At 40.7% G+C, this 15632-nt stretch overlaps 1 protein-coding gene across 1 annotated transcript in view; it reads left to right on the top strand.

Moving 5' to 3' along the window:
* The window catches only part of DISC1 (DISC1 scaffold protein), a gene marked incomplete at both ends in the record, with an annotated part of 349074 nt that overhangs the window by 149309 nt on the left and 184133 nt on the right, over nucleotides 1-15632 (top strand). Inside the window, one exon of the mRNA XM_082854973.1 lies at nucleotides 4779-4967. Coding sequence (XP_082711099.1) covers nucleotides 4779-4967 — 189 coding nt within the window. The remainder of the gene's footprint in view (nucleotides 1-4778; nucleotides 4968-15632) is intronic.

Below are 15632 nucleotides of genomic sequence, written 5' to 3'. Positions count from 1 at the left end.
GTTTGTTTTGGGAGGTCTTTTCTCTCTGAATTGTTCTCAAGAGGAAGTTGCACACTTGGCATCTCCTGCCTGGTGTCTCTGGGGCAGTCTCGGTGCTCACCCCACCATGTTGCTAACCCTCTGGCTTGAAAATACGGCCCAGCAGAAAGGTGGGAGCTCCCTCAGCCCAGGCCGAGAAGGGAACTTGAAGGCCCCGCGGGTGCTCACGCAGTTCTGTCCAGAGGCCGTCACACTTCCGGGGCTGCGGGCTCCTCCCGCAGTCTCCCCACGGCTTCTCTGTGGCCCTTCATAGGGGGCTCCACTCGCAACGGCCCCCACCGGTCATTGTTCACGTAGAAATCACGGATCCAGAAACGTTTCCGTTGTGTTTCCATTGACGGCTCAAAGTTTGTGGCATCCAGTCTGCTCTCCTTATCAGGACTTCGTTTCTCCTAAATGGGTCCAAACCCATCGCCTTGGCATTTGGAGCCCTCTTGTCAACGTCTTGGCCCGTCTTTGGTCACGTGCCTCTCTTCTGCTAGCGCCACCCCCCGCAAGACAACGCCCTTTGCTTAACAAGGTTCCCATTTCGCCTTTTGGGAACCTTACGTTCTTTGCTGGTGAACCTGCCTCTGTCTCCCCTTCTGGAATGATCACTCTTCTCTGAGCCCTCCTAGAGCATATTTGCCTATTTTTTTTTTTACTGTACATCTTATCCCCTTTATTCAATGTAACTTCCTGGAGAGCAGGGCCGGTGCCTTGTCCCTTTCCGTATGTGCCCACATAGTGAGAGACAATAAATAGTCTCAAAAGATATTTATGCAATCATGGAATCTGAAACTGTGGATTTCAGTAACAGAAATGGCATGGGCTGGGTGTGCAGAATGCCCTTAAAGTGGGACAAAATTGTGTAATCTTTCCCACACTGATACCATATTGAAATCTGCCTATGAAATAATAAGAATAAAGAAATAAACAGCACAGTTTAATACTTAAGAGGAGGGATTTTGGAGCTATGTTTGAGTTGGAAAGTTGCCCTGCCTTTTATTGCTATGGAAGCTTCAGCAAGATATGTAATTCTCTAGATTTCAGTTTTCTCCACCGTAGAGATAACAATGTGTATTTTAGTGACCATAAAATGAGCCATTATTTTATATACTACTAAGAAGGAAAAATTGCTGTCAATTAAACAATGATACAGTGCTTTCTGTGGCTTAGAGTTTTTATTTTATACTTATTGAAATAGCTCTTTTAGATGTAGTTAAGCTTTTGAAAAAATCACATATCACTCTTTTAAAAAGGAAAATGAATGGATTAAGGTTTCCCTAAGATGTTTCATACTTAGTCTGGCCTAAAACACAGTTCGACTCAAGTCAAGCCTCCTGTTTCTCCACACAGTATCATCCTCTGCATCAGTGAGGCGACTGGTGATGCAACTTTTTTTCTTTTTCTCCAGGAACGAACTACTGTTTTCTGTAGGATTTTCTGCCAAGCTGCTAACACCATTCTTCAAGTTTTAAATGCTGGTGCTTTCCTAATCTTACAAATCCATCTCAACAGAAGGTAACAGGACTCAAAGTGTCCTTAAATGGTTTGTACATTGAAACAGCAGGGGGATATAGATGCTCAGTCAGGCCACCAAGAATGACAATCACGTAATAGCAACTTCATCCAGACCACCTCCTAGATAACAGTAATTGTAAGACACATCCGTTTCAGAGATGTTAAAATGTAAAAGAAAAAGTGCATCTTGGAATAGATAACATAGAGTGTATTATCACCAAGGGTTGTGGTGAGATTTGAAGGAGAGAAAGTTAGTAGCTGTTATCATGATTATGGTTATAATAAACTCTTAGGAAATATAATGGAGCCCTCTAATAACAGTAACTGTTGTTTATGGAGTGCTTATTAATGGGATATGTTTATTAATTATGGTATCATTTTCATACTTAAATATTCCCTAATACAGTTTTCCTTTTTTATTGAGGTATGATTTACATTCAGTGAAATGCACAGATGTTAAGGGTACAGTTCCATGAATTTTGACACCTGTGTTATCATCACCCCAGAAACATCACGCTTGTACCTGTTCCCAGTCATCATCTCCCTTTGCCCAGATGGCCTCTGTTCTGACGTCTTCTACCATGGATTAGTTTTGCCTGTTCCAGAAGTTAATATCAACGGAATCCCGTCGTATGCCTTCTTTTGTGTCTTTTTCTTGAGATACTCCCACGTCACTGCGTGTATGTAGAGTTTGTGCCTTTTCCTTGCTGGGTAGTTCCGACGTACCACTGTTTCTACCTTCTCCTCTAGATGGACATTTAGGTTGTTTCCAGTTTGGGACAATGAGTAAAGCAACTGTGAACATTTGAGTCAAGTATTTGTTGATTGCATGTTTCATTTTTATTAGGGAACTGTTGACCGAAACTGCCTCTCTTGGCCAGGCACGATAATAATACTGTGAGTTATCTCACAGTAGGAGTTCCCGTTAAGGGACTGCCGTTGAAAACTGACCAGAAGAATTCGGGAGGGGCCAAAAGGAGGGCGGAGACACCAGCCCATATGTCCCGCCAACCTCCCAGAACCCTTTGTGCCGGTATCCATCTTGGCTGAGAGATGCGCGCGTCACGAGGAAGGACCCCGAGTCAGACCGGATGTGGGCCAATCAAGATGATGGACCAGAGGCAACCCGGAAACTAACCGCATCACCATAAAGCCCGAGACTGCGAGCCACGTGGCAGAGCAGTCCTCCTGGGTTCCCTTGCGCCGCTGCTCTGCGCCCGGGCGCCCCTTCCCAATGGAGTCTCTCGCTTTGTCAGCACGTCTGTCTGCTCGGACAATTCATTTCTGAGTGTTAGACAAGAGCCCGCTCTCGGGCCCTGGAAGGGGTCCCTCTTCCTGCAACAATTTCTCTTGGGTAAATACCTAGCAGTGGAATTGTTGAATCAAAGGATAGGTGTACGTTAACTTTATGAGAAATGGACAGAACCTGTCTCAAAGTGCTTGTACATTTCATGCTCCCGTCACACGGGAGGGTTCTGGTAACTCTTCGTGCTTGTCAACCAGGCAGTTTCAGTCCAGTTAATCTGAGCCACTTGAATGGTTTTGTAGTGGAATCCCTACGGCTTTAATGTGCATTTTTCTGGCAACTAATGATCATCAACATTTTTCATACGCTTTTCGGCCCCAGTTATATATCTTTGTAATGTGCCTGTGGTGTCATTTGCCTACTTTTCAATAGGGCTATTTGTGTTTTAACTGTTGAGTTGCAGGACTCAAGTCCTTCATCAGATGTATGCATTGTAAATATTGTCTCCCAGTCTGTGGCTTGCCTATTCATTTTCTTAATGGTATTTTTTGAGGAGTAGATGTTTATAATTTTGATGAAGCCCATTTATTCATTTTTTCTCTTGTAATTAGTATATTCTGTGTCTTATCTAAAGTTTTTCTGACTCCAAAGTTAGAAAGATATTCTCCTATATGTTCTTCTAGAAGCTTTATAGTTTTCACTTGTACGTTTAGGTCTGTGATCCATCTCTAATTAAATTCTGTGTATGATTTGAGGTATGTATCAAGGTTAATGTTTCCCCCATATAGGTAGCTAGTTGTTCCCGTACCATCTGTTGAAAGTCTTTTGTTTTCCTCATTGACTCGCTTGGGCACTTTGGTTGGAAATTACTTAACTGTGTGAGGGTGGGTCTACTTCTGAACTGTCTGTTCTCTTCCATTGATCTGTTTGTCTGTTTGTACACCAGTGCCATTCTGTCTGCATTTACTGTAGCTTCAGTGTTAGTTTGAAATCAAGTAGCAAATGTCCTCTAACTCTGTTCTCCCTTTTAAGGATTGTTTTGCTTTAGCTAGGCCTTTGCATTTTCTTTTACCATTTTAGAATAAGCTTGTCAGTTTCTACAAAAGACCCACATGAGGTTTTGATTAGAATTGTATTGAATCAATAGGTCATTTTGAGGAAAATGAAAACCTTAACAGTATTCAGTTTTCCAATGTATGTGTATACCGTATATCTTTCTAATTATTTAAGTCTCCTTTAGTTTCTCTCAGAAGTTTTAAAATGGTTTTCTGTGTAGAGGTTTTGCACATATTTCTTTAAATTTACCCCTAAGTGTTTTGAGTTTTAAAATATCTTATACATGATATTAAAAAAAATTCACCTTCCAATTATTTGCTGCTGATACTTAGAAATACAATTGATTTCTGTATATTGACCTTGATTCTTGCAACCCTGCTAATAAATTCAATGTTCAGAGCTTTACAGAATTTCACATTTATTCTTGTAGCCACCTGTAATGCACAATCATATTTTATAAGAAGTTTGCCCTGAAATCCCATATGCTGATTTCTTTGCTCAAGGTCATGCAGTTTGTGTAACCGGGATTTGAATTGGGGATTTGAATTTAGGTCTAGTTTGACTCCAAGGCCCGGTCCCTTTCCACCCTACTGGAATCTTTCACCTCTTTGACGTTTGGACGTTTGTATGGAATGATGCCATGTGGCTGCCCTGGGTTTCACTGTGATATTTTTGTGTCGTCATGTTTCAGAAGGACGTGAATTAGCCAATGCACCCCCCTAAAACAGAATATAATAAGTTGCTAAAGGGACTGGTGGTTTTTTCAGCTTAAGGAGGACAGTCAGTGTGTTTCCAGATTCCTCCACAGAAGACGTGAATGCAGTTGGATGTAGCTGCAAAGTTCATCCCCCTTTCCCCACACCGTTAGTGCACGCTCGCTGCACCTTCCATAGGTAGGGATGCGGCAACGCTTGTTTTCCCTCCCTTTCCGCAGGAAACCATTTCTGTACAGCCAAGGAGCTCACGGAGGAGATTAGATCATTAACATCCGAGAGGGAAGGGCTGGAGGGACTTCTCCACAAACTGTTGGTGCTGAGTTCCAGGAACGTCCAGAAATTGGCAAGTGTTAAAGAAGATTACAGTAGCCTCAGGAGAGAACTGGACCAGGGGAGAACTGCCTATGGTGAGTGGTCACACGGGTGTCTCGTGTCTGTGTGCTATTTATTGTACTGCTTTATGTGAGCGTCACTGGGAAGGGTGTCCTGGAGACACACAGCCCTTTTCCTGGAGGACAGTTTTGGCAGGAGCCTCGGCCAATGCGGCAGAATTTCTTGTCAGCTTTTGTTTGGCTATCGCATGAGATGCCTTTTCATTTTCTGTCTTTGCCCCCTCCTCTACCCTGGACTTGCTAATGGCCTTGTGATCGTTCAGAGCCATCTCCCCCTTGGCACAGTTCTTGAGAATTTTCTCTGTTTGACAATTATCTCCCTTTTGTTCCTTGCCTCGGCCTTCTGGTTTGCACAGTCGCAGATGAAAGCAGGCTGGCTCTGGGAAAACTGAGAAAAGACCAGGAAGTGCCTCTTCTCTGGGTGGGCTTTTCTGAGACCTGCTTTCCCCAGGAAGAATGATGCCGAAGATACCGGTGCTGTCTTGGCCAAAGTGTCTGTTTGTTGGGGGAGTTAAAGTATTCGTGTGGTCTTTTCCTGTCCCGTTGTTAACTGTAAAGAAGGTCCCCTTGAGGCTTCACTCTGAGGAATACTTTCAGAAGATGGTGGTTCAGTCCGAATTGATAAAGCCAAACCTATTTCTTAAAAAACCCCCCCCAAAACACACACACAGTGAAGAATTTCTGATGATTCAATTTCTAATATACAGAATGAAATCATAGGAAGAAAATTTAGATTTAAAGTATGTTAGATGCTGGAACCTGTTTCTTCATCAGTAAAATGAGAAGAGTATTTTCCATCTCATAGGCTGGTTAAGTGGTACAAATTAAGTGAGGTAATTTATCAAGATCCTGAGATTGTGTGTGTGTGTGTGTGTGTGCGCGCACACACACCCTTGCACGTCCCCTGGGAACTAGAGGTTGTTGGAAGGCAAAGTTCATGCAGAGTAAATCATTTCCCTAAATAAGTATTTACTAGGAAAGTGAAAGGCATATATACAAATAAAGGACTGTATTTACAAAGTATGCTTGTTTAAAAAGAAATAAGAAAAGAATAGAGATATTAGTTAGCCAGATTTGAAATAGGGCTATTTGAAAATATTCCACAAATTGAAGTAAATGAAGATTAGTATTTAAAACCAAATAAATAAATATGAAATCAGCTAGCGGAAATAGGTGTGTCATTTCACTATGAATAAATTTAGTTTTAAAGACTTACTAAATTTTGTAGAGAGAGGTTTCTTCACAGTTATTTGAATGAAAGATGGGATGGTCAAGCATTATCGTGTCTTCTTAGCCGTGGACACCCTCAAGTTGGTTCAACAACTCAGAACGCCTTATCTTTTTTTCACTTTTGTAGGTCAAAGCTTTGTTTTTGCCAAATATGTAACTAGAGACTGCATTTGAGCCTTAATATATAACTATAGTCCTGAGAAATGACAACACATTCCTCTAAGATGTGACAGTGTAGTTTATTACATTATTATAGGACTAACCTTGTATATTTTAAATGAATTTTTGCTATAAATTTTTAAAATAATAAAAAATGATAACTATGAAATGTCTCACCTTGTCATCCCAAGTCTTTTGGTGCAAAATGGGAAATTTATATCTAAGAATAAAGATGTGAACCAGTTTGGACAAATTTAGTTCAGCAATATTTTCTTTTTTTAAAAAATTTTATTGAAGTGTAGTTGACTTACAATGTTGTGTTAATTTTTGCTGTACAGTAAAGTGACTCAGTTATTCATATATATATATATATATATATATATATATGTTCTTTTTCATATTCTTTTCCATTATGGTTTGTCAGGATATTTAATATAGTTCCCTGCGCTACACCGTAGAACCTTTTTTTATCCATCCTATATATAATAGGATGCAACAATATTTTCATTTGAACAGTTGAGCTCTTGAAAGCCATTAATATCTCTTTTTTTTAAAAAAAAAGAGCTGTAAAGTATTTTTCGAATCTCATCATTGTCACTTCACTAAGTATTTTCAAAATGATGAATAAAACATAAACAAATGGAACGCGAGATTGTTACCATGGATGAGTCTAAATTGCAGATGGCTCATTACTGTGGTGAAGGCGTTCTTTATGTTTTATACTTGGATTTTGCTGGATCAGCTACCCTTTTCCCTCTGCTTTAGGCCGAAGCTAATTTTTAAGCAATCTGAGGTGACTTGGCTTTGGGTGAACCAAATTAATAATCTTGGGTTGGAGATAGTGTGAGAGACAAAGCAAGAAAGAGAGAAAGAATTCCTTGGTAACATGAAGCTTTTACCCATCGATAGTAATCAGACTAGACCAGAGACCATATTCTCTCATTTGTTGCATTTTGAGAGTTAAAAATCTGGAGGGAGCTCTGTGCTCGAGTTTAAACATAGAGCAAATACAAAGACGTAGTACGCTTCTGCATGTATTACCGTGAGCTGACTCTTTTTAATCTTAGATAAAACGTTTTAAAATAAGACTATTCAAAAAATGAGCGCTGTGTAGTGTTCGCAAAAACAGATTTTGACTTCCAGCAGTGATTGCAGAATGCAGCATTTGGGAGCAAAAGGCAATTCAGGGATGAACAAGTCACTCCTTGACGGTCAGGGACCCAGGCTCTGTGACACTGGCTCCAAGTTGGCTGACCCAGCCATGTGTGTGTTCAGGGGTTCTGTTTCTATAGCGGGAGGGGAGATTTGCAGTCTTAGGGCACAGTCTGTCTCATTCAGAGGATTCTTAATGATGGGAAGAGTGTGTGTAATGCCTCATCACAGATGAACTTGCTCTGCTGATCACTTACCATGTCATTACATCCTGTGGTCTCTGGCCTGACTGTAAGTCCATCGAGGTGAAAACACTGTCTTTAGGTTTCATTTGCGTCGTTGGCAGTACCCAGCACGATGTCATTAAAAATAGTTAAATAGACCACAAATATTTGTTCATTTACTGGGGCCAGATGTTAAAATGAAACATTAGTCCTTTCTTCCCTTAGTTTGAATCACAGACCCAGACCTTGGATCTTCTTTTAAAAAAAAAAAAAAAGTTTAAAATTCATTTTCCAATTTAATGAGAGCAGTGATAAGTTTGATTGTCTTTCATGGAAGATGCTTGAGTTGGATATTCAGATTGGGGTGGCAGCAGACAGAACTAGTGGGATGAAAAAAAATCAGTCACTTTTTTTACAGTTTGCTACATCTGCTTTTCAGGAAAAAAAGACAACCCCGAGATTTACATAACTGTTTTTCCATCCCTTGTGGATAAGTTGGTAATGTGTATTGTACTTTATTAATATTGTTGATTTCGTACTATAACTCAGATATAAAGGAAGCAGACGTCAAGGGGAGAGATTTAATCACAGAATAATCAGGGCTGGAATTTTAAATAGAGTATCATTAGCATGTTAATGAATTTTCCCAGTTTACGCGAGCTGCCCAAGTAGAAAAGATACTGCAGATGTAGCTCAAAAAGCTGGCGGGGCCAGTGGCCCAGTGAGCTGTCAGGAATCTGTGTAGGGTCTGTGAAATGCGTAAAGAGATTCTCAGTGTGGGTGTCAAGTGCTGTTTTTTTCTGGGAGTGATGGCTGTCTGTGTCCAGCTTAAACTCATTTATTTGCCTTTCAGTGAGTAAGGAGGAAGTGGAAGGCAGATAAGGGGCAGGTTTTTTTTTTTTTAAGTCTTTATTGAATTCGTACTGCTTCTGTTTTATGTTCTGGTTTTTTGGCCAAGAGCCATGTGGGATCTTAGCTCCCGGACCAGGGATTGAACCCGAACCCCCTGCGTTGGAAGGTGAAGTCCCAACCACTGGGCCGCCAGGGAAGTCCCAAGGGACAGTTTTTAAGGGTGATAAAGTTGAAGTGGCGTAACTTTTCAGTTATGGTTTGGGGCTAGTACCTACCTTTTGCTTTAGGTTAGAAAGACCACACCCACACAATCCTGCCCTTATCTTTGGACTACCTCCTGATAGCCAGTAAAAGGAAGTATGATGCCCTTTAGTGAGGTATTCGTTTTTTTAACTCTTAAGTCCACTGGTGAAACATCTTTCATAAGTCACTTTAAGGAGAAGCTTTTGGTTAAGAGATTGTGTGCCTTACAGGTTCTGCATATATAGGCAGTCACTCCCTTTCCACATTTATTAGCTATATTTAGATAAAATTTTCAAGAAAAATGAGAACAGGGGAATAAAATCTGTCTTATTTTTGGAGGGGGGGAAGAAATGGAGGCCTGGAATATATATAAGTATATATCAAAGATGGAAACAACAAAATTAACAGATAAAATGGAAAAGTCGAGACAAGAAAATGCTAATGATGAGTGTTAATTATTTTGGTTGAGAATATGATGTGATCATGAACTTCCTAGAAGGCAGAGCAAAAAAGATAGGTGAAGCGTCGTCTGTTTTCCTCAAAAGTAGCTTAAAGCCCGAAGTTTTCAAGAATGTGGAGTGGTGTTAAATTCTTAAAGATGATTTTTTTGAGAGTGTAATGGGAAGTCCTCATGAACAGATTTATAGCAAATGCAAAAGCACACATGGCTGTTACCAACCACCTTTGAGAAAAAAAGTGAGCGGATGAAAGCAGGAGTTCATGGGTAGCCTGTGAAACTGTGCACAGATTTCATATCTGTGATTTTGTACACTTTTTCCACACAAAGATCCAGTTACTCAGCAGATTTTTGAAGGAGTCTAAGTTCCTCCAAATGGTAAGAAACCTTATGTTAACGTATAATGCCATGGAAGTGAATTAGGAAGGGCTTGGGCTAATTGAGTTTAAATATGGAATCTTCCAGTGACCTGACATCACCGGTCCTAGGTCCCTAGAACCTAAAGGGATGGTTAGAGAGCCCATTCTGTAGACACACCAAATGTCTCTTCTTCCCCTGAGCTTTGACTAAAATTTGCTTGGTGGACAACTTGGCTGTCTTGGGGCCAGAATCGTGATAGAGTTTTTGGTAAATGAGACCCGAGCTATTTGTTTGGGAACCAGATGACCCTTGCAGGTTCTGTACGTGAAGGAACTTAGATTGTTATATGGGGAATATCTTAATTGTGTCTGCCTCTCTGAGTGGAAATTTTTGTTTGTTTAGATTGAATATATGTATAATATGAACCTTTTGAAGGGAAACTTCTTCCTAAAATTACAAAATCTTTTTTTCTCGGGTTTTTCTGTGAGCTGAGCCTTCACATCTCTAATCATTTATCTTTTTTTTTTTTTTTTTTTTTTTTTTTTTTTTTTTTTTGCGGTTCGCCGGCCTCTCACTGCTGTGGCCTCTCCCGTTGCGGAGCACAGGCTCCGGACGCGCAGGCTCAGCGGCCATGGCTCACGGGCCCAGCCGCTCCATGGCATGTGGGATCTTCCCGGACCGGGGCACGAACCCGTGTCCCCTGCATCGGCAGGCGGACTCTCAACCACTGCGCCACCAGGGAAGCCCTAATCATTTATCTTTGATTCATCTTATTAATTATGTTATCAGGATCCCAGTTAAACATGCATTTGCATTTTTTGTTTCTCTCCAAGGTCGTCTTCTTTCTAGTTTATTCTTGCCTCTCTCTGAGTATGGTTATTTCTCTTCAGCCACTTTTGCCTGTGAATTTCTAAGCTTGAAATTCGTAATTAACTTCCTTCCTCTTTTATTGAACAATGGTGATAATCCCTTTGGGAGGCATCCCCACAGCAGTGCAAAAAGCCTGTATTAGTTCATAGGAGGCCTCAGTTTAGTTTCCGTTCTATTGGTTCCCATCACCCGCGCATCACGGTGTGAGGTTTGATGGATGAAATTCTTTCTGCTTCCCAGGTGCGTGATGTATGACACAGGAGAACCAGATCTCTAAGTTTCGTTGCCACCCATGCATTCATCATTTTAATTTTTTTATTGAAGTATAGTTGGTTTACAGTGTTGTGTTCATTTCCGCTGTACAGCAGGTGATTCAGTTATATATATATATGTACATTTTTTTATGTTCTTTTCCATTATGGTTTATCATAAGATATTGAATATAATTCCCTGAGCTATACAGTAGGACCTTGTTGTTTATCCATCCTATATATAAAAGCTTACATCTGCTAATCCCAACCTCCCACTCCGACCCTCCCCCCACCCCCTCCCCCCTGGCAACCACAGCTCCGTTCTCTATGTCTGTGAGTCTGTTTCTGTTTCGTAAATAGGTTCATTTGTGTCACATTTTAGATTCCATGTACAAACGATACCATATGGTATTTGTCTTTCTTTTTCTGACTTCACTGAGTATTGTAATCTCTCTGGTCCATCCATGTTGCTGCAAATGGCATTATTTCATTCTTTTTCATGGCTGAGTAGTATTCCATCGTATACATGTACCACATCTTCTTTATCCATTCATCTGTTGGGTGCATCCATCGTTTTAATAAGCATTTATTGAGCACTTACAATATGCCAGGCACCGTGCTCACCTTTGTGTTCCAGAATGAATCAGACAGTCCCTGCCAGAGAGGAAGTCTCCATGTTACTCCAGTTACTCTAGTCCCTACTGGTCTTGAATTCCCATGACTCTCTCCAGCATTGTTCCCTTTTTTTCTTGCTTTCAACTATTTCTGATTTCCTTCTCCTGTTTTTATCCATGCAGTTATTTTTTAGAAATCCTTACTGATGCTACTTCCTTTTCTACCTGTCTCTCCATTTGCTTTTTATACTCCCGTAACAACACTCCCTTAACAGAGCCCCTAGGTGGGAATACAATGACAACGTCAACGGTATTTCAGACCCAATGGCAACAGGCAGTTTTCTGACATGCTGATTCGTTTGGAGCAGGGACTTGATTCTGTGTTATAAGGTGGGTACATGTGAATCTTAGGTATTTGACAGGTGTTTGACAGGACAGTCAGTGCCTATCCTAGTCTCTTGCTACATGTCATCATTTGGACTCGGGGCCTTTGAAGACCTTGGTGTGTGCACACGCGTGCACACTCATACACTCTTTCCTGAAGATTAAGCTAAGCATAGTGGTAAGTGGGATGCCAAGATTCCTGGAGGAGTGCCCTTGGCCGTGGGGGGGTGAGGGGGTTGTTTGTGGTGTGGGCCTGTATCCTGTATTGTAGAATGTTTCACATCCATCAGCATTGTCTTTTGTGCCCCTGTACCTCCCACACCTTTTTTTTTCTTCATTTTTAAGAAAATTTCTGCTTTATTGAGGTATAATTGACAAACAAAATTGTAAGATATTTAAAGTATACATCTTAGTGATTGAAGTTTTGTATATTTGGGTCTTGTTTAAGAAACCTTTCGCCATCCTGAGTCACAAAGACATTCTCCTGCTTCTTCTTCCATTAGCCTCATTGTTTTATTTTTCCCTTTATATCTTTCCACACCTGTGTTTAAACGTCCCTGGGTGGGAGTTGTACTACCCTCAGTTACCTGAACAACTTCAGCATTACGTTATGATCTGAAAATAGCGTGTTATTGTTGTGATTATTAGAACTGAATTGGAATTAGTGGAACTTAATTCTCTTATTCATATTAGCCTCATATAAATCCTTATGGGTTTAAAAGTGAGTGCTGTTGGGATTCCTTCTTCCTTTGATCTTTATTGTATATATTTAGCGTATATTTGTTAGATCCCTTGACCAGGTGCGCAGATTCGCTCTAGCTTTTATGGATTTGATATGTTCTTTGAAAGGAAGGAATGATCCCCCGTATGTTGTCCCTTTCTCTTCAGTAACAAGTGTTGGTTTCTCTCCTTTATACGCCAAGGCTGCACGTGCATTTCGTCTGATCATCTGGGCACTTTGTGTGGCTAACCCAGTACCATCTCTGTTTCACAGATGAAGACGCAGAGGCTTAGGGAGAATGGGCGCCTTGTCCGAAGTCACACAGACATGAGGGGTCGGGGCCAGGATTTGAATCCCTTTCTCCTGCGATTTCACCTTTTATGTGGCTTTATGTTCTTCATGAACCTGATTCCCAAACATGAGGTTTTTCCACCCTCCCTCACCCTCACCACCCCCTACCTCAGTACCACACTCAGAGTCATGACTATGAAACAAAAGTCTACTAACAGGATCTCTTGATGATGTTGGGTGTCCTGAAAAGAGAGGCTGTTTTCATTTTTGAAATTTCTGAGTACACGCTCTATATTTCATGCCTGAAATGATGATCTGCTGCCTGCAGTTTTCCTACACCTGATGGATCATTTAAATTGCTAGGAGGTTCTATAGGTTATCACCCCTATGATACTCACATATTTTGTATTTAAACCCAAGTTCTTTATTTTGGAAGGATGACTAACAGGGACTTAGCATACTACCACAAATGAGAAAAAAGTTGAGCTATAGCAATTCAACTGGATACATATTTGGTAACTTCAAATCACTTTTTGATTTTTTTTCCAAAGAACCATGATTAGTTCAACTTCCTGTTCACAAATGCTTAAATGTCAGTGTTTTCCTTTGTATTCCTATAAGTTCAGGCATTAATAGTATATTGATACCCCAGTCAGAGTTTCTGGGGGAGAACCACGATAAGCCCTGTTTGCCTGTAAGAATTTACTAATATGCCACCCTATTAATTACAAGGAATTAACTTGCAAAATGTGATGGCCATTCTAAGCTTCTCTCGAGTGAGTTTTTGAACTTTAAGTAAACAACATTTATTATATTCTTTAATTCAGGGTTTTGCAAGATTAAGACTGATTCTTTTTTTGTTTTTCTGAGTCCAACTTTGTGAGGTTTTGCAGAATTCAATTTTATTGTGCTGTGACCTATTTTATACTGTCACAGTCCTTTCAATGCTTAATTTTATAAGAAATGTCTTGTTTTCCTCTTTGGCTTTGCCATGAGTTATGGCCTCCTGCCATTTTTGCTGTGTACTTCCTCTTCTTTGAAGCTGCCATATGTTTTGCAACCCAAGAGAGACAATTCTTTTTGAGAGATCCTTTGTTGCTAATTTGGTTTTTCAGGTTTTCCTAGCTCTTGTAAGGGAGAGAGAGTATGCTCGTAGGTGTTTTCTGCCCTCATGATTTTGTCGCACCAAATTTTGCTGCCCAGGTCCCACCATAGTTCTGGGGAGGGCCATCCTGCCTCATCCACTTTCCTTCCAGATTTTTATGTAATTGGGGAGGGTTGGATCCCTGTTGGGATGGACAATTCTAAGCCAATACACTGCAATTTAATATTTATAGCATGGCAGAAACAATCAAGAATTGCTTAAAGATCTACTGACTTGACATCAAAAATGTGTAAACCAGATATGCTGATAGCTCACATGCTCACATAGTTATAGAAGGTAATTTTATTTGTCTTTTGACATTAAACTATCCAAAGTTTTTATAACTCATTAACAACGATTGCATACTTTGCTTTTAAATTTAATGATAACCAGACTTCTTTTCTTTTCATTTGCCAAATGATGTTAAACTTTTGGTTATTTTACGCTGTTTTGAGCAGCTCTCTTTTCATCTGTGTTACTAAAGCTGCTTTACACTTTATGTATTTCTAAATATTATATTGCCTTTCCCAAGAAAGAGTCTAATGCAAATATATTATGACGTCAGGGTATAATTAATGAAAGGAAGCCTGGTCCTGCTGGGACAAGGTGACTGAGTCCCAGAGTCTTGAGTCTCTTTTTTTCTTTTTTAAAAATAAATTTATTTATTTATTTCTGGCTGCGTTGGGTCTTCGTTGCGGTGTGCGGGCTTCTCACTGCGGTGGCTTCTCTTGTTGCGGAGCACGGGCTCTAGGTGCGCGGGCTTCAGTAGTTGTAGCACGCGGGCTCAGTAGTTGTGGTTCTTGGGCTCTAAAGCGCAGGCTCAGTAGTTGTGGAGCATGGGTTTAGTTGCTCCGTGGCACGTGGAATCTTCCCAGACCAGGGATCCAACCCGTGTCCCCTGCATTGGCAGGCGGATTCTTAACCACTGGGCCACCAGGGAAGTCCTTGAGCCTCTTTTTAACTTTGTATCTGATCCAGCATTTGACTTTGGTCCATATGTCCCAATTGTATCAGCAAGACACATAAATTAGCATTTGGCGAATGTCTTTTTGCCCTTCACCCAACCCTGTATTCTTTTCAGAGACTGAGGAACAGTGGGGGCTGAATACCAAACTCCAGGTCTGCCCTGAGAAGGTCACCCAACACTGAAATTCCCCAGTGTCTGGAATCCTGAGAATGCAGCAGCCTTCAGAGGTGAAGTAATTTTCCTGACGGATTACACAAGAATCCTCTGATGTTGAAGCTTATGAAATTCCTGGAGTTGCTCTAGCGGGTTTTTTTTTTCTTTTCAATTTTTAGTTTATTTCACAAAATATCATAAGAATAAAACACATTTGAAAAATCGAACAAAAACTGTCCATCATCCAACTTTTGTAGCAGAGCCCCTGGGTGCATTTTTGCGGTCCCCTCCAGTGCCTGGACCACAAGTAGGCATTTTTCACACTTGTACTCAGAGTATGGGCACAACTGTACCTTCTTAGCCTTATGTGACAGTACTGAAAGCATTACATCATTCAATCCTTATGGCTGTACGTTCAGAAAAGTGAATCATCCTATTCTACGGATGCTGAAACGGAGGCTCAGTGAGCTGGGAGCGTTGTGGATGGGAGTGAACAGCTGGAACGTGACTCAGACCTGTCTGTTTCCAGAGCTGGATTCCTCATCACGTATTTCCATTTCCTTGTTGTAACACAGCGTTCCAGTTTAGTATTTAGAATCTGTATAACG

This window comes from Leucopleurus acutus (genome assembly GCF_964270905.1).
Source record: "Leucopleurus acutus genome assembly, chromosome: 14".
Lineage (NCBI taxonomy): Eukaryota > Metazoa > Chordata > Mammalia > Artiodactyla > Delphinidae > Leucopleurus > Leucopleurus acutus.
Note: the sequence above shows the minus strand (reverse complement) of the source record. Positions and strands in the feature narration are given on the sequence as shown.